The sequence below is a fragment of the Sesamum indicum genome, linkage group LG5, assembly GCF_000512975.1.
Source record: "Sesamum indicum cultivar Zhongzhi No. 13 linkage group LG5, S_indicum_v1.0, whole genome shotgun sequence".
Classification (NCBI taxonomy): Eukaryota; Viridiplantae; Streptophyta; class Magnoliopsida; order Lamiales; family Pedaliaceae; genus Sesamum; species Sesamum indicum.
Window position 1 is genome coordinate 8296092 of NC_026149.1, and position 21012 is coordinate 8317103.

The window sequence follows — 21012 nt, forward strand, 5'->3', positions numbered from 1 at the left end:
GCAATTCATTCCCTAGTATCAGAACTAAACTTCTAAGGGCTACGTCAGGAATAGCAAATAAGTGGATTAAGTAGAAGTTCTATAAACATATATGTAGGAAATATAGTAGATAGATTAATATAAACCTAGACCTCTATGAAAATAAAGATAGATAGTATGGTAAAAACATATAGACGACTTGCTCACTCCATTGAGTTCACACGATGCAGCAGAGAATTCTTGAGAACTTCTAGTTAAGGAGGATTTCATTCAGCATGACCCTTGCGAAGAGATTATACCTTCACCATTGAGTGATCAGCCACTGCAAAGTTGTGAATGTGGAGGTTTTCATACTTACAGTAAATATTCATAGTCTAGTCAGTCCATGATAATTTATGGTTTATAAATTGTTATTTGTCAACTCTTTTATAGATGTTTCTCTTCTTAGCATATTTTTGGTGACCATGGAGATAGCTAAACTATCTTTGGCTCAAATCAGTAAGTAACCTGTTATCGACTTTAAGTACAGAAAGAAAACAGACACAATCCAGAGAAATATTAAGTATAATACTGCTCCTCCATGGAGTATATCAAATTTTTGGCCCGTTTATTTTCTTTATCACTGTTAATTCGACCATAGAGAAGTATGAAGAGCTGACATTCCTCTATATGAATGTCTTGGAAATCATAGTTGTGTGCATTGTTTTGAACCTTTCCTCCTATATGTAGCAGCAGTTAAGGAACAGATTCTGCGAATGCAACATTTGCTTAATCATCATTCCAGGCTAAATGTTTACTTAGTCTAACATAAGAAAAGAAACTGGGTAATGTATCTGAAGCAACTATATACTTGCCAATACAGAAGTCCAGAGCCAAGTCTTAGAAATCTAAAAATCTCCTGTGTGCTGTTTAGGTTTCCTAGCTGTCTGTGGAGCATTTCATGACAGATTCACAATACTTTCTGTAGTGCTTTATGTATTCCATGTGGTTTGCTGAAATATATGACTACGTCACATTTTGTTCGACAGAGGATCACGAACGACTACAACTATTTAACGGAAGAGGAGATTGAAGACCTGTGCACGTCGTGTGGTCTCGTCAATTATTCCAAGAAAGTTCAGCAATCCTTTATCATGTTTTCTGCAGAAAAACCTTGAAGCTTTCGCTTTCTCCTTTTGCAATGTAAAATTACTCGATTAGTGGGAAATGATTTTTGCACTCCACAGACACTCCCCAGGAAGCAATGTAAGGTTATAATGTATATATGCTTGATCCTCTTGTTTCTCATTCTTTGCCTTTACTTTTGATTTGTTGTTTTTTTATGTTAGGGATAATTTATTTTTTGCTGTCTTAAGTTATTAAGTTGCTTTTGGTACTTCATGTTCCGACTTTATTAATTTTGGTCTCCGAGTTTTCTTAAATGATTAAAATTAGTCATGATCATTTGTTAACCGTTTAAACTAATGAAGGAACCTTTTTTGCGTAGGGAAAAGGTGGCAAACCAACAATAAAGACAAAAAATTATAGCCCTTAGATGTTATTGGGAAAAAACAGGTGTCAGCATCATTTTAGGTGAAACTAGCAAACTTAAGAGAAATTCACTTTTGATGCCTTAGGTGTCAGCATCAATGTTTATTCTCAATTTTTTTTAAAATAATCAAAGATGACAGTTATTTGACTAAAAGAGTCTGTCCCTTTATTAGTTTGAGACGGTCAACTGGCGATTGGTGTTAATTTTGATCATTTTAAGAAAATTTGAGGATCAAAACTAAAACTTGAGGATCAAAATTGATGAAGTTGGAATATAAGGTATCAAAAGTAATTTAGTCACTAACTTAGGGACCAATAGTGAAATAATTCCTTTTATAGTACTTCTTTACAGTTCATATATGCAGAACTTATCAAAGAAAGATCGAAAGAAGGGAGGGGGTTAAATGCAATTTACCCTTTGTGATATATGAAATGAGCAAATACCTACTTGTGAAAAAAAAAATAGCAAATTATTCCATATGTTTGAAAAAATGAAGTAAATTACCCCTATATCAATGGTTTAGATAGGGAGTAATTTGCTTCATTTTTTAAAATATAGGAAATAAATTTATTATTTTATTTTTTACAGAGTTTTTTTTATTCATTTCTCAAATCACATGAGATAAATTGCATTTTGTCCAAAAGGAAAGATATAAAGAGAAATCAATCAAATAACAAACACTAAAACATAGCCTGCAGCTACGTTTCATGCATTCCTTGTTCCCGGAGTTGCATATTGACTTAGAAAACTTAATTAATGAATCATCCTCTCTCAGACGTGTGACGTTGATTTCTTTATATATACACTAGCTTTTACCGTACTTGATATAAATTAAGTATAACTCTATTTTTAATCATGTATGTACATTTTATTGGGTTAAAGCGTCCCTTCAACTCCATGACAATAGCTCAAGATTTCCTCAACTCGGTGCACAAACTCCACAGAATGTCTGAATCAATAGTGAGTGGTCGAGACTCTGTTTTCCACAGGCAGTTCTGGCAGGAGTTCTTTAAGCTGCAACGAGTGAAGCTACACACATCCACCACCTACCACCCCCAGTTGGACGGGCAAATAGAGGTTGTGAACAGGTGTTTGAAGGGCTATCTTTGGTGCATGTGTCATGATCGACCTAAGGAATGGAGTCAGTGGCTTCCTCTTTGATCCGGGTCGAATTATTCGATCTCCTGAGACGATCTCACTGCAGATGGACTAACTCTTCCGAACCAGAATTTTGGGTTCCCTGAGAATAAAACACGAATCATGAGCTCGTCGGGCACGTCCCCGACAATGACCCTCCGACGCTCAAGTTAGGTTGATCGAGAGAAATGTATGCGATCTCAAAGTTCGAGCTCAATTAATGCACCACAATTACCTTAATAACGGTGTTTCGGGGTCTATTTATAGAATACAGCTGGACACTGTTAACTGGGCCACGTGGCCTTATCCTGCTGGCTCACGTTCTGATCGAACGGTCGTCATTGTCCGGGTATTCGGTCAGTCTGTGCGATCCGGGTCGGGTCATCTGCGCCCCGCCCGCTACAAAACACGCGGATCCTAATCGCGAAATGACTATAACGCCCTTAATGAAGGGTATTTTGATCTTTTTGCAGGGGTGATATGTGTATACCCATCATTACTCCCCTACTTTTTCAAAGTGCAAGTTCGTTGCCTTTGAGGAAGTCGAACCGTCACGTCCGTCGATTGGCTGTCACCGTGGTCACGTGGCGAAATCCCGTCGGTTGAGTTTCGACGCGTTTCTCCAGAGCGGTCCTCCTATTAATACCACACCATTTGAACTCTCGTCTCTACCTCACGCATAGACTTCAAGCGATCAGGACGCTCAACTTCAAGTTCGCATTCGATCTGCGGCTTCCAGAGTCATCCTGCTTTAAGGTACGATGTCTTCTAGCTCTAGCTCGAATTCTAGGTTGCGATCTGGCTCTAGGCCACGATCTGGTTCTGGATCCTCTTCGTCTCATTCTGAGTCTGCTTTTGGGTCCTCTTCTGAGTCCGGGTCTGGTTCGTCATCAGGGTCCGGGTCTAGGTCGGTGTCTAAGACATCACATGGGTCGTATTCTACCTCTCCCAAGAGGAATAATAAGTTTCCTGTCGCAAAACTTAACGATGAACAAACCGGCCCCTCAACCCTTGCAAAATTCCAAGATCGACTCGCTAAAAACCCTTGGGAGGCTGTAGTTAGCAAAGTTAGGATGTCTGTCCACAAGATTAGGGAAAAATACCATATACCCTCCGATTTTGATGTTGTCATCCCTACTACCTTCGATCGCATGCACCATCCTCCCGAGGGGTTTAGTGCCTTTTCTATCAAGCACCTCGACGCCGGGCTGCGATTTCCTTTGGCTCCTCCGGTAGCCGCAATTTTGAAGAAGTTGGGGCTATGTCCCATGCAACTCTCCCCTAATTACCATATCATCCTTTTTGTTGTAATAATGCAATACGTAGGCTTAGAACCCAGTTTTGACAATTTTTGGAGTCTGTATTCTTTCACCACTTCGAAACGATCTGGTAGTCGTGGTTTTTTCTATCTTTCAGCCAGGCCCGACTGTGGGCATTTGAGTGCCTTGAAGTCGAACGTAGGAGCCTGGTTAGATCGCTATATTTTCGTTCGACCTCCTAATGGGGTCTGGCCCTTCACAAATGAGTGGACCAAGTATAAGCCTATCCCGAAAATGAGTGGAGGGGGGCTGGAGGGTGATCAGATAAAGAGCTTAACATCCTCTAAGTACGATCCCAAAAAGCTTCTCACTGAGAAGGTTTGCAATTATCTGGGCTCTCTCCAGCGTCCCTTCATATCGAAGAGTCCTTAGGTGATTTTCTTCTTTTGGTCTCACTTGCTTTCATTGCTGTAGTGCTCGCACATGCTCACTTCCCATTTTTTGCAGACAGTATAATCATGAGCACGCGTACTGCTATGCGGAGGATCGCGGCCCAGAACAAAGCGAAGAAGGGGGGTGAGGTTGTAGGTTCTTCAGATCCGAAGGGGAAAGGAAAAGAGATTGCTGGTTCTTCGGATCTGCCTTTGAGCTCGCCTGCCCCGGTTCCTTCTAAGGCACTCGCAGTTGCGACCCCCGCCGGACAGCAGCCTATTACGGTTGATAGTGATGAGACGCCTTCCGCCCATGGTGGTCATCTTGGTTACAACTCTTCGGAGTTAGAATTGGACTTGGACGAAGCCAGTGGCGATCAAGGGGTCGACCAAAGGAGCCAAGGTCCTCCACCCAAGGAGCGACCTAAGAAAAGGAAGCGATCCTCTCCGAAGAAAGGTCACGGGCCTAAGTCCAAGTTGGGGCCCGACGATAAAGGCAAGGGGAAGGAGCTCGCGGAAGCCTCTCACCCTCCCCCTCCCAAATCGCATAGCCCAAGCGTGCTGAGCAGGATGGCTAAGGAAGCCGTAGATAAGACCAGCGTAGACAAAGATCGGGACAAATTTTTTAGAGTGGCACAGCTAGCCACATGCTGGGAAGAGAGCCGGGCGGCTCTTCGAGGTAATGTGTCGCCCCCCGATTGGCAGGATATGTCGAGTTCGTCGCTGTATGGCGAAGCAGGAGACGACACTTTTGCTATCTACAACTCCTTCGTCTCCGTTCGCGATCAAGGTGCGCTGATGACGAACAACCCCATTCGGCTTGAGGAGTTCGCGGGCTCACTCCATGGTCCAGGTATTCTATCAGTTGGCGCATTCGATCTTCTTTCTGTTTTCCTATTCACTATATTCGATTTTGTAGGCCATGACCTTCCTCCAAAGTCTGAGTCTTAAATGCACCCATTACCGAAGGAGTTACATTCAAACTGATCAGAAGGTGCAGAATCTCAGGACTCAGCTGGCAGAGCGAGATGAGACAGAACGCAAATAGGAGGATAATCTGCTGGCCCTGGGTGACGAGGTCCTAAAACTGCGAGTCGAGCTCGATGCTGCCAAGAAGGAGAGAGAGATCCTCTGCTCCGAACAGGAAGTGGCTCTGGCGGAGGCCAAGAAGGAGGCGTTCGAGGCTGGGCGTGAGGTCGGCTTCGTGGAGGGCCACAAGCATGGGATGGAAGAAGGCCAAGCCGGTCGCATTCCGATCGAAAAATATCAACGAGCCTTGGCCGGCTCTAGGATGTCCGCGGTTCCTGATTTTTTTAAGACCGACACCTTCACGACCGCTCTCGAGATCAAGTCTGCGGACTCGTTCACCAAGGGCTATGAGACCTGCCTGTCTCAGATCGAAAAGCTTGGCGGATTTCACGAGTCTTTTGACCGCAGCAAATTGGACATCTCGCTTGATGGCGACCTCCAGCCCTTACCCCCGGACCCCGAGCTGAAGGATGATGAGTTTATGGTCCTGAGGGATGAGCTAGAAGCGGAAGCTGATGCCTAACCGATCCCGGTCTTCTGATTTTGTAATAGGATTCGAGCTAACCGATCTTAAAGTGTAAATCCTAGGGATTCTTCTTGTAACTTTTGTTGATAGAACATCGGGGTGTTGATTTTTGATTGCCCCTGTACACAACACTTGATTAATGAAAAAAGCTTTTGATCTTCCGAAATGTTGCGTATTTTATTTCCTTCTATCCATATTTCATGTTTCTTTTTTGCTTGATGAATGTCTGCCTTCTAGACTGCATCTGTAATGCGGTCGTGTTTTTTTCAGATCGCGACCTCCCTGGAAGTCTTTCAATCTGCATCTTTTTCGGATCGCATTTTTAGCCGGATGCGTCTTTTTCAGATCGCATTATTGGACGCGTCTTTCTCAGTTTGCGTTTTGTTTTGGATGCGTCTTTTTCAGATCGCATTATTGGACGTCTTTCTCAGTTCGCATTATTGGACGCGTCTTTCTCAGTTCGCGTTTTGTTTTGGATGCGTCTTTTTCAGATCGCATTATTGGACGCGTCTTTTTCAGTTCGCGTTTTTAGTTGGATGCGTCTTTTTCAGATTGCATTATTGGACGCATCTTTCTCAGTTCGCATTTTGTTTTGAATGCGTCTTTTTCAGATCGCATTATTGGACGCGTCTTTTTCAGTTCGCATTTTGTTTTGGAGGATTTGCATAGTCAACGATAAGAGGAAAGTTGGGATAAGCGTAAAAAGGTGTAAAAAGGTGTATACGGTTTTATAAATCATGTCGAATGAATTACAGCGGGTACAAATGCTTAATAACGACAATGTTTAACATGTGGGACACGATCTTCCTAACCTTAAAATATACAATTGGTAGCTCTCTAGAAGTCTTCGCGTGCGATTTCTTTGCTGATGGGTCCTTCTTTGTTCGATCTGTTCGTTGATGGCCTTTCGCAGGCTCCTTGTTCGATTCTTCAATTGGCCTTTCATAGGCTCCTCGTTCGATCTTCTTCATTGACGGCCTTTCACAGGCTCCTCGTTCGATCAGTCAGTTGATGGCCTTTCACAGGCTCCTTGCTCGATCCGTCAGTTGATGCTGAAGGCTTGTGCGAGGTCTCTGATGTGGTCCTGCGACCTCTTGCTCTTGACCAGCATGTCATCGATGTACACCTCCATGGTCTTTCCGAGCAAATTGCCGAACATCTTATTGACCAACCGTTGGTAGGTCGCACCCGCGTTCTTCAGTCCGAATGGCATCATGTTGTAGCAATAAATCCCCTTCTCTGTAACAAAGGAAGTTTTGTCTCTATCCGCCTCTACCATTCGAATCTGGTGATATCCCTGATATGCATCCATCATTGAAAAGAGTTCGACTCCTGTGGTCGAATCTACCATCGTGTCGATCCGAGGTAGCGGGTACGGATCCTTTGGGTAGGCCTTATTCAAATCCGTAAAATCCACACACATACACCATTTTCCCGAGGATTTTGGGACGAGCACCACATTGGAAAGCCAATCCGTATATTGGGCTTTCAGCAGCTTTTCGACCTCTTGTCTGATGGTTTCGTTCTTATCGCTGCCAAATGTTCTCTTCCTCTGTTGCACGGGTCGGGCCATTGGGTCCACATTCAACCGGTGTACAATGACCTCTGGATCGATTCCAGTGAAATCTAATGGGCTCCATGCGAACATATCTGCATTCTTTCGCAGGAAATCAATCATGGCCATCTCTCCATTGTTCATGCTGGACCCTATCCGGGTTGTCTTGCTGGGGTCTTCTGGCGCGAGCTGTATCGCCTTGTATTCTTCGCTGGGTCTTAAGTGCTCGGCCTCATACGGTCGGGGCTCTGCGTCCTCTTTGACTTTTTGCTTCTTCGACCTCGACTCTCCTTTTAGCGACAAGTTGTAGCACTTCCGAGCCTCTTTCTGGTCGCACGATATTTCCCTGATCCCATAATCAGTGGGGAACTTTATTTTCATGTGGTATGTGGAAATAACCGGCCGAAATGAGTTCAGTCCTGGCTGACCTAATATAACATTGTATGTGAACGGAGTATCCACCACCAAGAACTTGACCATCAGAGTTTTTCTTTTCGGCTCCTCCCCCATGGACACTGGCAGTTCAATTGTTCCCAGTGAGGCCACTTTGCTACCTCCGAAGCCAACTACCGGAGTTTTCACGGGTTCCAGCCTCGCATTCTCCAGCCCCATCTTATCCACCATGTTCTTGAAAATGATGTTCGCTGAGCTACCATTGTCGATCAACACTTTGTGAACAGTGAAGTTTGCAATGTCTAGCTTGACGACCATCGGGTCGTTCTGTTCTCCGCCATCCTTCAATCTGTCAGAGCTGTCGAACGAGATGGCCTCTTCGTCCTCGACCTTCAGCACGAATTTCCTTTCTCAGTTCGAGCCGATTGTTCGAGTGCATCTCTTCCGTGTTCGGCTCGAATCCCCTGCGCTCGGTCCTCCTGCGATCGTGTATATGACCCCTTTAGTGGGTGCATTGTTTCCGCCAGTCGGGGCCTTGTCAGTTTTTGAGGATCCCGGATTTCTGTCTCGATCGCGGCTTCTTGACCTACTTTTTCTTCCTTCCCCGCTGGTTTTGCAATTTGAGGGCACGCGATCTCAAAAATATCCCTGCCTGACGAGCCTTTCGATCTCGTCCTTCAGCTGATAGCACTCCTCGGTATTGTGTCCCCTCCCCCGATGGAATCGGCAGTATTTGTTAGAAGTTTTCTTGGAGGGGGTGTACCTCGTATGCCTGGGCACTTCAGTACGTCGGCATTTTCAACCATCATCAAGGCCTTTTCTCGCGACATGGCCAAAGGAGTGTAGTTGTGGTACTTTGGGATGTATTTCGGCTCCTTCCGCTTCTCCGTTTTGGGCTTGTTGCTTCCTCCTTCCCTACTCTCTTGAGGTCGCCTAGGTATGTAATCGCGCTCTCTTCGTTCTGAATCTTTCATCGCATTCATCTCCTCCTCGTCGATATACTTCTGTGCTAATGCCATCAATTGTTCGACATCAGCGGGCGGGTCGCGCGCGAGGCCTGATGCGAAGGAGCTCTTCCTTAGCCCGTGGATGAGGATGCTCACGAGCATGTCGATCCTTAACTCATGCACCTCCAGAGTTTCATTGTTGAACCGGCCCATGAAATTTTTCAAAGTTTCATCTTCTCTCTGTCGGATGTTGAATAGATGGGTGGTGGATCTCTTCTGCTTCTTCTTGCTCGCGAAGTGAAAGTTGAATTTTTGCACGAGCTGCTCATAGGATTCAATGCTCCCTCGGGGCAGATTTGTAAACCACTCCTGAGCCTTCCCCGTGAGCGTGGTCGCAAATAATTTCGCCATTATTGGGGTTGATTGTCCGTAGAGATTCATCACCATTTCGAACGCCGCCACATGCTCCTGCGGGTCTCTCATCCCATCATATCTCCTCAAGTCGGGTACCCTGAACCCCGGCTCAACTGTTTGAATGTGGATGTCGTTGCAGAAAGGAGAATTTTTGTTCTGCGAGACGATCTCCCCTCGCTTCTTCAACTCATCGATCTGTTTGTTCAGGCTGTGTATCTGCTTACCCACACTTTCTACCTCGGCCCGGGATATCACGGGCTCCCTTCTCTTTGCACGACCGTGACTACTAGAGCCTGCATCGGATGGCGCCGGTCGCTTGCTGCGATGCTCTTGTTCACCTTGCACCCTCGATTCTCTCAATGGCTCCACATTCTCGAATAACTGCCTCCTCGCCGTTTCCTTGACCAAAGAGGTCGCAGTTCTTCTTTCATATTCTACAATCGCTTTTCGACTTGCATCCTCTATCATCCTTTGCAACTCGTCAGGAGTTAGTTGAATGGTTGCTCCCGTTCCTCTACTAGGTGTCTCTTCTTCTCCGGTGTTTCTCCTCGATGAACCTTCTATTATGCTAAGGAATTCTCAGATGTTCCCACAGACGGCGCCAACTGATCCGAGTGGAATTATTCGATCTCCTGAGACGATCTCACTGCAGATGGACTAACTCTTCCGAACCAGAATTTTGAATTCCTTGAGAATAAAACACGAATCGTGAGCTCGTCAGGCACGTCTCCGACAATGACCCTCCGACGCTCAAGTTAGGTTGATCGAGAGAAATGTATGCGATCTCAAAGTTCGAGCTCAATTAATGCACCACAATTACCTTAATAACGGCATTTCGGGGTCTATTTATAGAACACAGCTGGATACTGTTAACTGGGCCACGTGGCCTTATCCTGCTGGCTCACGTTCTGATCGAACGGTCGTCATTGTCCGGGTCTTCGGTCAGTCTGTGCGATCCCGGTCGGGTCATCTGCGACCCGCCCGCTACAAAACACGCAGATCCTAATCGCGAAATGACTATAATGCCCTTAATGAAGGGTATTTTGGTCTTTTTGCAGGGGTGATATGTGTATACCCATCACTCTTGCTTAATGGTGGTACAAAACTTTTTATCATTCAGCTACTCAATTTCTCCTAACGTTTTTTGCCCGCATTGCCAAGGTGGTGTACAGACTAGATCTACCCCCTCATACCAAGATTCACTCCACTTTCCACGTTTCCCAGCTGAAGAAATGTCATGGAAACTTCGTAGCCCCGCGGAACCTTCCTGTCTTGCTCACACCCCATGGGCATTTGGTCTAGAGCCTGAGGTCATATTGGATAGGCGAATCATCCCTTTCCACAACAGGCCTCTCACGCAAATTCTTGTGAAATGGTTAACACTCCTACAGAAGACAACACTTTAATCCTCCATAATAGAATAGAAACCACCTCCATATCTTCTCTCTATATTAGAGTGCGGCTCACACACAGCTAACATTGATGACTGACTGTTAAAATTGAATCCTTAGCATATCTTCATTTATTTACTCGGAGTCACCTCCAGGATTGATTCCCATCCCTCAATCCTCAGGTAATTCTATTATTTTTTCTCCATTGTGTTCAGGTGGTATCAAAGTAGAAGGCGATTGCCGTTGTCGGCACTCGCCAAGCAAGAAGTTGGAACAGGTTTGCCATTTCTTCTCAAATTCTTAGTCTCATCGTCGGCTTGTGTATAGGGGTTGTTTGCTGCCGTTTGTTAAAGTAGGATGTCGAGCTCGAGCAACCATAAGGGCTTGTTGAGCTCGAGCTTAAGCCATAAAAAATAAAATCAAGCTCGAGCTCAACTCGACTTGTTTACACCCCTACTGCTGCACAGAACTTTGTCGTGGTGGAATCCTAATTAGGGATGGTAGACAAGTCGAGCCAACTTGTGAAGCGACTCAATTTTGAGCTCGACTCGAGCTTGTTACCATTTCCATAAAGGATATAATTGACAACTCGAAGTTGCACATTATCCCTTTCCTGCAACAGATCCGGGGGGAAAAGCGTTGCTAAAGTTATACCGTCCGTTATTTCATATGTGACGACAGGCCGAACCAAAACAAAATACTTTTTCTTGCTAGGTGTGATCCGTTGAACATAGATCCAATTTTTCCATTTTTTGGATTCCTTGCAATTTTGTTTTCCTGTTCCTCCCTAACGAGCTCAAGCTCGCACCCAATGCTCTCTGTTCATACCGGCTTGTGAGCTTTCTTTATTCTTTTTATTTTATATATATTTTTATTTTTAAAAATTTTATATATTTAATTCCATATTCAATAATTCATCAATTTTATACTCAAAATTAACTATATATTATAATTATTGATCAATATCATACATTTTATTTTAGATAATAATAAACTATGGTATTTTTATTTATACAAAAATAAGCTTAATCAACAATTTATTACATTCTAATATTTTTTAAAATAATTATTTAATATGACACATATAAATTTTATGTTATATTTTAATATCTATTTGTAATCTCTTACACATTTTTAAATTGACAAGTCATAACAATTAACTTATAATTTTTTATATCTACTTGTGAGTTTTATATTTATATCAAGATACATAGTATGCAATCTATTTTATTACTTATAAATTTATATCAAAATTTGATGATTCCCTTGAATTAATCTAAAGATCATAATAGAAATATTATAATAATAATAGTAGTAATAATAAAATGATGATGGTTGAACAAATTTTAATTATTTTTATTGTAATTTTTTATCATATATAATGAGATCAATTACTATTTTATACTTTTATATAAAAAATTCGTCTCTTAATTTCTTTTTATATATAATGAGATCAACAACTTTTAAACATAATTTATGTTTAGATTTCTTATTATAATAACTATACAAAATTATATGCAAGTATTTTGATAATTTGATATATATATATTTATAAACTTTTACGAATTATATTACTAAATTATTAGTAATTTATATTTATAATAATAAATTAAAATATTTTAGTATATATTTTGTTTTTTATGATTAATATAATAATATCAATATTATTTATTTATAATAATATAATTTTATTAAAAAAATATACAACCCAACATATTAAATCTAACCAACAATTTTATTAAAAAAATATCATTGTCTCTTTTTCTTTCTTTCTCACAACTCTACGTTTTAAAAATCCCAATATCTTTCTCACTCTTGTCATTATTATTATTATTTTTCAAGAAGACCACAGAAAAACGTGCTAACATCATCGCGGTTAGAAACTAAAGGCAAAGTCGTTTTTTACAGAGTTCAAAGAAACTGTACAGAAAACAGAAACTCGGAACTGAATCGTAATTCCGACCACTCTAGCGCGGCTGCGTGGATCGGTCTAGGGCTCACCCTCATGCTCGCAATGGTCGGCGCCTTATCACAGAACCTCGGCATCTCCGCCCCTCGGCGCGGTTACCTCCACTTCAACCATCACGGCGCCACCCAATCCATATTCCCCTCTTTCTCTTTCTCGTTTCTTCGCACTCTTTTTCTGTTTTTGTTCTTTCTCCCCAATTCCCAAATCTAAATCCTAAACTGCTAAAACCCTAGCCCCAAACGAACGATTGCAAGCCCCAATCCATCTACCACCGGCAACGAGGAAGGCGATTGCTGTTGTGTCGGCCAAGCAAGAAGCTCGAACAGGTTACATCTCATAGTCTTGGTGTCGGCTTGTGTGCGTGTGGGCGGGCGCCTATGAGGATAAAATGGTTCCTTGATTTTTGGGTTGTTGTTCTAGTCTTTTTACACTTGTTAATATTTTTGTTCTTCACCAATTTGAATTTCCTGTGTTGGTTTGGTGCTTCAAAAAATGAAAATGGATATGAACTGGTTTGGCATGTGAAGAAGAGACTGTTGGGGTGTACGATGGGCTCGAACTAAACGTCGAGCTCATTATATATGATTCGGGGGTCGAGCTCATTATATATGATTCGGGGGTCGAGCTCGAGCTCCAACCATGAGAGCTCGTCGAGCTGAGCTCGAGCCATGAAAAATAAAATCGAGCTCGAGCCAACCAAAAATGGAGCCGAGCTCGACTCATTTACACCCGTGATCCTGACAGACTCAAATTTTTCTTTTCCTTTTGTTTTTCGTGCAGTTAAAAAGCGTCCACAAAGGGTAATTTCAAATGGCTGGTGAATATGTTTCCAAAGGATTGCGCGTGGTAGCTGCTGTTGGTGCTACATTTCTTAGTGGAAGTTTTGCTCTCGGCTTTCTGACCTCTTCTATTTCTGAACACATCACTCTATTTAAAAAGGTTGCAGATTCTTGCTGTTATGTGTGTGTTTTAATCTAACTTTTCCGTGCAGTAGCATTGACTGGATTTGCTTTGTCTGTCTTGTCCACTACGTCCTTTGTTCTTTTGGGTTGTGCCTGATGGGACCTGTCAAAGTTCCTAACCATTTACATTTCATTTCTCTGTGACATTTCTCCATGATGACCTGTTCTTGTATTCTCCTTTTCCGCTGGCACTTTATAGTCTACTGCTGCAGAATGAAACCCCACCTTTGGTCATTAATTGAAACTCATGAAGTCATATATACTGATTATGAATGTGAGTCATTTAATACAATGTACATTTGCAGAAAAGACATGGAAGATCATGTTGGTGCTGTAAAGCAATTGGGCATTACCCGTGCAAGCTATGTAAAGGCAACGGAACAATACAATGGTCTCCACTTTATGATCCTGTGTTTATAAACCCATGTGTGTGCCCAACTTGTGATGGATTCAAGTGAGTGATTTCTACTTCAAAACTTATTATCTCTTGAAATAAAGGGTTCATTGCAAAAGGGTTAATTACAATGAACTCCCCTGGAAGTAGTCTAATCACTGATTACACCCCTCCCCTTTTAAAATAATCAAAAATCACTCCTCTTAAGTTCGCAAAATTTACATACCACCTAATTCCGTTTGAACAGGTGCCAGGTGGTAATGTTTTAGAAATTTTATGTGATGGGTGCAGGTGCTTGTAATGTGCTCTTTAGCGTGAAAACTTGGGGGGGGGGGATGTAATTTCAGAAGCTATCTAGTGAAACCATTGTAATTAACCCAAAAAAGTGATCTGTTAGGTAATGAAGTGAAAGCGGATGTGACAGTGTTTTGAGGTGGGGTGGGTTGCGATCGGTGTTGTAATTTCAAAAGCTATCTAGTTTAGTAATTGTAATAAACCCAAAAAAGTGATCTGTTAGGTAATGAACTGAAAGAGCATTGACTGTTTTTCGTCTACCCTTTTCACTGTTGGGTCAAAAATGTCTTAACTGCTTTGGATATTGCTCTGTGTAATAACCAAGGCCAAGATGTAAGTGAGACTATTTCCACGCATTCTTTTCCCTATGTTGTAATCTATACGACTACTATCCTACACTGTTGGAGTGGGGCGGGTGGCGATCGGTGTTGTAATTTCAAAAGCTATATAGTGAAGTAATTGTAATTAACCCAAAAAAGTGATCTGTTAGGTAATGAAATGAAAGAGGATGTGACTGTTTTTCGTCTACTCTTTTCACTGTAGGGTTCAAAAATGTCTTAACTGCTTGGGATATGGCTCCGTGTGATAACCAAGGCCAAGATGTAAGTGAGACTATTTGCACACATTCTTTTCCCTATGATGTAATCTATACGACTACTATCCTACACTGTTGCGAACTTTTAACTTGCTCGAAATGTTAATATCAGCACATTTGGCCGCTACTACAGCCACACGTATTGATCATATGCCATGTGGTACTACTTTCTTGTTGTACTTTGTACACGTGCACAAACTTGTAAGTGCTTAAACGAGAGGCTGCATCACTTCAATAACGTCTGATGTGATGTGTTCTGTGTTCATCATGGTGCAGGATCCCCTGTGACCCATCTCGATTTTTCTGGGCTGAAGTCAGAAGATTGGCCTTGTTGGATTGGTAAATTTAGGACAGTAGAAATTTCATCTCCCCTCGGACAATATTGGGAGCACAGAGTGGCCGGTTTGTGAGAGTTTAAAGAGCTTCGGAGCTTGACTTACTGAAGAAGTGAAACACCTGAGGTAATGCACAGATGTAAGATCTTGATTGTGAGGTTTATCGGATAGAACTCTTCAACTCAATAGATTTATCATTTATCAATTCTTGCATCTTTAACATGTTAAGCTTATGTAGAGTTTTTGGTACAGAAAATTATTAATAAAGTAGCAAGATAATAATTTCATTAGTATTTTTGGATGTTTAGATTGAGATATATTTCTAAATAATTTTGGAATAGTTTCGTCTTTTGATATGTATGTTAGAAAACTTTACTCATTATATATGTTTGTTAAAAGTTTACTTAACTCAGGAATTGTTTATACATATTTTAATTTTTCAAAACTAGAAATTTGATTGTTTTATTCTTTCTATTTTTAGTGTATATAATATTACATAGGCATAAAATATAATGTTCAGATATTTATATGTTTGTTAGATATTTATGCTTTTGCTATAATTTAAATGTAATCTTTTTAATAGTATTTTTTTCCTTATTAATGTTTTTATATTTTTGGTATGCATATTTGCATTTTTTGTAATCGGTTTTTAAACTTTTTAGGCGAATTATATCGACACTGAAACAAATCTTATTTTAAAAACAAATTCTTGAAGTATTTGGAAAATAGTAAGATGCAGGAGTTTATAAAATGTCAATAATAATAAATTTTATAATCAATTTGAACGAATTTGTTAAAATTTAAAATTAAGTTAGGGATCCTTTATTTTTTAAAAAAGAGCTTGTCATAAGTTTGATGTGATTATATGTATCGCAATGTTCATGAAGCCAATGATATAATAAATTGTTTTCCTGAAAAGAGTAAAATAAAAACAAAATTATTTCTTAGCTTGCATAATTAATGCCGTTCTAAGTTTAAATTAAAGAAATGCAAATTAAAAATAGTGATAGTTTGGAGTTTATGTGTTTTTATATGAAAATGTGTAATATTGTTTAATAATTCTTTTATACAAAAAGATATGATAGAATTAATTAATTTTGGAATTTATGTACAATTTCACAAGTTGGCCCACAACATGATCTCACAATTTAAAGTACAGTAAAACCACTATAAATTAATAATCTCGGGATCATGAAATATTATTAATTTAGAGAGGTATTAATTTATCGATAAATTAATATTTTATTAATTAAAAGAGACTTTTTAAATTCAACAAATTTAGTACATGTGTATTCAAAATAAATGAATTCATATATGTTTCATTGATTATATTCATGCATCAATCAATTTTTTATAACTAATTAAATATATCCATGTATATTATCAATTCATTGTATATAATTAAATATTATATTCATGAACACATGTATTAATTCATTGAAATTACTTAAATATACATGTTTACATTAATTCATTGTACTTAAATAACTATTATAGCTCATTAAACTTATTCATTCATGATGTATGAAACATATATTATATAAACCTCAATATTGAAATAAAATAATTCATAAAATTCAACCATGTCTTCTCATCTAAAAGGCATCGCAAAAATCGTCCATGAATGATCAAATGCGTAAAGCATTATGTGAGTATAAGAGAGACCATCCCACATGTACTCAAAAAGATTTACAAGAGTGGGTTGATGAAAAATATGGTTTGAAAGTTAGTCAAGGTACAATATCAATCACTCTCAAGAGATCATCGGAGTACCTTTCAGCCAACTTTGAGAAGGGTGGGGATATTAAGCGACACAAATCGGCGAAATCTCCAGATATGGAGAAGGTTCTTTATGAATGGTTTCTTCAGTACCAAGATCGAGTCAACATGACCGGAGAGCTTATTTTGGAGAAAGCAAAGGATATAATGAAGCTTTTGTATCCTGAACACTCTTTTGAACATCAATTTTCTCAAGGTTGGCTGGAAAAATTCAAGGTAAGACATGGTATTAAATCATTCCGTCGTTTTGGAGAAAGTGGTTCAGTTGACATGCAAGACATGAAAATGAAACTGGAAGCTATAAGGGAGAAAATAAACCAATTTCCCATGAAGGATGTTTTTAATTTGGATGAAACAGGTTTGTTTTATAGGTTACAAGCTGATCCCTCTCTTGCAACCAAGCAACTTGAGGGAAGAAAATAAGACAAAGAGAGACTTACAGTTGTTATTTATTGCGCGAGGATGGTTCAGAAAAAATTCCTTTATGGATTATTGGAAAGTATGCAAAGCCACGTTGTTTCAAAAATATCAACATGAGCAGCATCAATTGTCATTATCGTGCTAACAAGAGGGCATGGATGACTAGTGTGCTTTTTGATGAATATGTTCACTGGTTTGATCACAAAATGAATGACAGAAGAATCTTGTTGATGGTTGACAATTGTCCAGCCCATCCAAAAAATATTGAAGGGTTACAGAATGTTGAGTTGCTTTTTTTGCCACCTAACATGACATCAAAGATCCAACCATGTGATGCAGGAATAATTAGAGCTTTCAAGATGCACTATCATAGGAGATTCTACAAAAATCTACTGGAAGGTCATGAGTTGGGGCTACCTAATCTTGAAAAGATTAATGTCTTAGATGCTATCAATTTTGCAGTCTCAGCTTGGACAACCAATGTTTCTCAAGTGTCAATAGCAAATTGCTTTCAGCACTGCAAAATCCGTTCAGATGAACAAATCTCAAGCGATTCAAGTGAGGCAAACTTTGAAGAAAGCCTACATGAGTTTGAGAATATGGTCAAGGATGTTGGTTATCGCAATAAAATGGATGTAAACAAATTGGTGGACTATCCGGGTGAAAATGATGAATGTTTAATGGTTCAAAGTTTAGAGGAAATTGTTGCTGATTTTATTGAAGATCCAATTAATGATGAAGCTGAAGATGATTCAATACTGTTGGAACCAGTCACGAGAAAGGAGGCCTTGAGCGCGACAACAACTCTTCAAAATTTTTTGTTGCAGTTAGAGAACTCGACATCGGAACTCTTGGCTGCAATTAAAAAAGTTAGGGATGAAATTCAATTAGATTTAGATTTTAAGAAAAATCAAGTAACAATAGATTCATATTTTAGCAAATTACCATAATATTTATAATTGTAATATTTATGAATTATTAATTTAGAGTTTTAATGGGACCTAATATTTATAAAGAAAATTTCTAAAAAATTATTATCTTATTATCTTATCGAATTTGATGATTTTTTACAAAGGCCCAAGTCGAGATCGGAACATTTTATTATTTTAGAGAGTTTATTAATTTATAGAGGTTTTACTGTAGTATACAATTAAAAAGGCCTTCGAAAATAAAACGAAACAAGTCAATGGTTCAAGTGGATTTCAATAGGGTTTGCAATTGCTACTGTTTTTTTTTTGTGAGAATAAAGTTGTATAGAGAGTTGTACATCAAGTAATAGTAAAAGTTGAGAGTACTTAAATGTTATTATTATTTTGATGAAAAAGTTTAGATAAAAATTTGTCAATTTTTTTTTAAAAAAATCTATAAAATTTTTATTTAGAGTTAAACTAATATACACTATTTATAAAAGTGTTCTAAAAATATTTAAATATAGATTATGTCAAGAGATAGAAATTTATTTTATTCTAAGATGTGAATTAAGAGATAATTACATTGCTTTTTCCTGATGTTTGGTGTAATTACTCATAGACCTTTTGTAGCTTGTGAAATTATATAATACCTTCTAATATTTATTCTGTCTAATAAATAGATTTCTCCGTTGGTCAAAGTTAATTGAATTTGTTGATATCAGTACAAAGTTCAATGAAAATATATATTTACCATCAATCGACTTATTACTCACTTTCTGTAGGTTAAATAAATACTTTCTGATCAACATGCCTTTATAAAGATAAAGATATATGAATGTAGTTTGGTTAGAAAAAAATTATTTGGGCTGTAACAAGTCAGTAATTAGCCAATCGTGCGTAAAATAATTTTTTATTCAATATTTTTGTTAATGTCAACAAATTTAGTAAATTTTGACTAATGGAAGAGCTTATTTGTTAGATAAAAACAAATGTCAAAAGCGCTAGATATAATTTTTTCAAATAACAAGGGATATACGTGTAATTGAACCAAATCAAATCAAACCTATATTGTAATTATCTTTATAAATTAATTCAAAAAAGTTTGTTAAAATTTTAAAAATAAGCTTAAAAGTCCGTACTTCCTTCAAAAGTGTTTCTAAATTCCTATCGTCTTGTTCTTCGAGCTTATATATTCTTTTTAAATATTTTATAAAATATTTATAAAATTATAAACTCAGTCAGATAACTTTTTAGTCATCTTGATATTAAAGGAGTGTTTATAAAAACTTCTAATTTTAGAAAAGTGATTTTACTAGAGAAAATTGGAAATTGTAGTAGAATAAAAAGTGGATAGTGTTTGTAAAAACAATTGAAAAATGGATAAAAGCTATACTGTGTAGTGTTTGCAAAAAAATCACTTCTTAAATAAATTTAATTGATTAAAGACCGTTTTGTTCATATGTATTAAAAAGATACTATATTTGTTTGATATTTGCACTTATTATTTGATAATAATAATTTTTCACAAAATATAATAAATTTCATTGCAATTAGTATATCCCATATTTAATTTTACAAATATTTGTCATTTATAATATTAAAATATTAAATATTAATAAAAAAATTAAATATTTAATTTAATAATATTTTTACTATGTAATATAGTTGTGCAGTAATTTATGTACAATAAATAATCTTGTATGATTGCGAAAAAATATATTTATTAGTTAATCATAGCAATTTCAATTTATATTTTTCTATGATATAGAAAAAAATCCAATAATATAAAAAATAAAATAAATAATTTAAAATATTAAATATGTGAATTTATAAATATTGTTAGATAAGTTATTTAAATTATTTGAAAATTCTAACATCACTTTTAGATGAGCAATTTTTAAAATAAAATAAAAGGGCAATTTCAAAATAAAATTATTATATTGAGGGTAAAATAGTTAAAAAAAAGTTAAATTTATTCACAAATTAACTAGAACATAATATTATGATAATCTACTAAAGTTTTTCTGTTTATTGTAGATGTCTAAGAATCCACTTAATTTCATACTTAAGGCTAATAAATTTTATGAAACAAATTATTTGAATTAGCTGAGAAATCTGAGATTAGTCCTCGATTTCAAGAACCAGACTTATGTTCTGGATAAGTCTCTACCTAACTGGGAAGGGTTCCAGCTAGGAAAATATTTGACGTTCGAGAAGTGGCATGAGAACAATCGAAAAGTACGCAGTATCGTACTAGGCTCAATCAGTAACGAGATCCAAAAACAGTATGAGAGGTATGGAGATGTCTAGTCAATAATGCACAGCATGAAAGAACTTTATGTGGTACCGGACAAGCATATTAGAATGCCATGACGAAGGCATATGTTTTGCTCAAGAATTATTGAGGGATTGTCCATACGAGAGCATATAGTGATGATGCTATCCCTACTGAAAAAGCTCAAAGACCTCCAGGTGGATTTCGAGAAGTAAGAAACGTATGTTGATGTGATCCTACAATCACTACCTCCCTCTTTTAATTAATTTATTATCAACTACAACATGAGTGGTTTTGAGAAAAGCCTTCATAAGTTGATTAATGCGTTGGTCCAATACAAGACAAAGATTGAAAAATCTGCGCTGTCTGTACTAGTGGAAGAGGCTTCAACCTCTAAAGCGAAGGGGAAGGTTGCTGGACGCGAGAAGAGGAAGAAGGATGAGACGTTTTCTACTATTGTTAGCATTTTGAGTACTTCTGTTTCTC

The 21012-nt window shown here is 38.3% G+C and overlaps 2 protein-coding genes and 1 long non-coding RNA gene across 4 annotated transcripts in view; all 3 read left to right on the forward strand.

Annotated features, from left to right (window-relative positions):
- The window catches only part of LOC105162258 (uncharacterized methyltransferase At2g41040, chloroplastic), a 7991-nt gene extending 6685 nt beyond the window's left edge, over window positions 1-1306 (forward strand). Inside the window, exon 8 of the mRNA XM_011080253.2 lies at window positions 1008-1306. Coding sequence (XP_011078555.1) covers window positions 1008-1136 — 129 coding nt within the window. The 3' untranslated portion in view covers window positions 1137-1306. The remainder of the gene's footprint in view (window positions 1-1007) is intronic.
- On the forward strand, window positions 12444-15431 carry LOC105162259. Of its 2 annotated transcripts, XR_002287064.1 has the most exons (6): window positions 12444-12887; window positions 13342-13500; window positions 13829-13977; window positions 14755-14813; window positions 14919-14966; window positions 15083-15431. It is a non-coding gene; the product is annotated as an uncharacterized LOC105162259 (long non-coding RNA). The 2 variants fall into 2 exon arrangements; XR_847832.2 differs by lacking the exon at window positions 14919-14966 and having other exon boundaries at window positions 12446-12887.
- LOC105162260 (CENP-B homolog protein 2-like) lies at window positions 16725-18278 on the forward strand (the record flags this gene model as incomplete). Its single annotated transcript, XM_020694075.1, is given in 3 exon segments — window positions 16725-16751; window positions 16753-17374; window positions 17377-18278. Coding segments are annotated over 3 exon segments (1551 nt in total), but the record flags the coding sequence as incomplete, so codon positions are not given.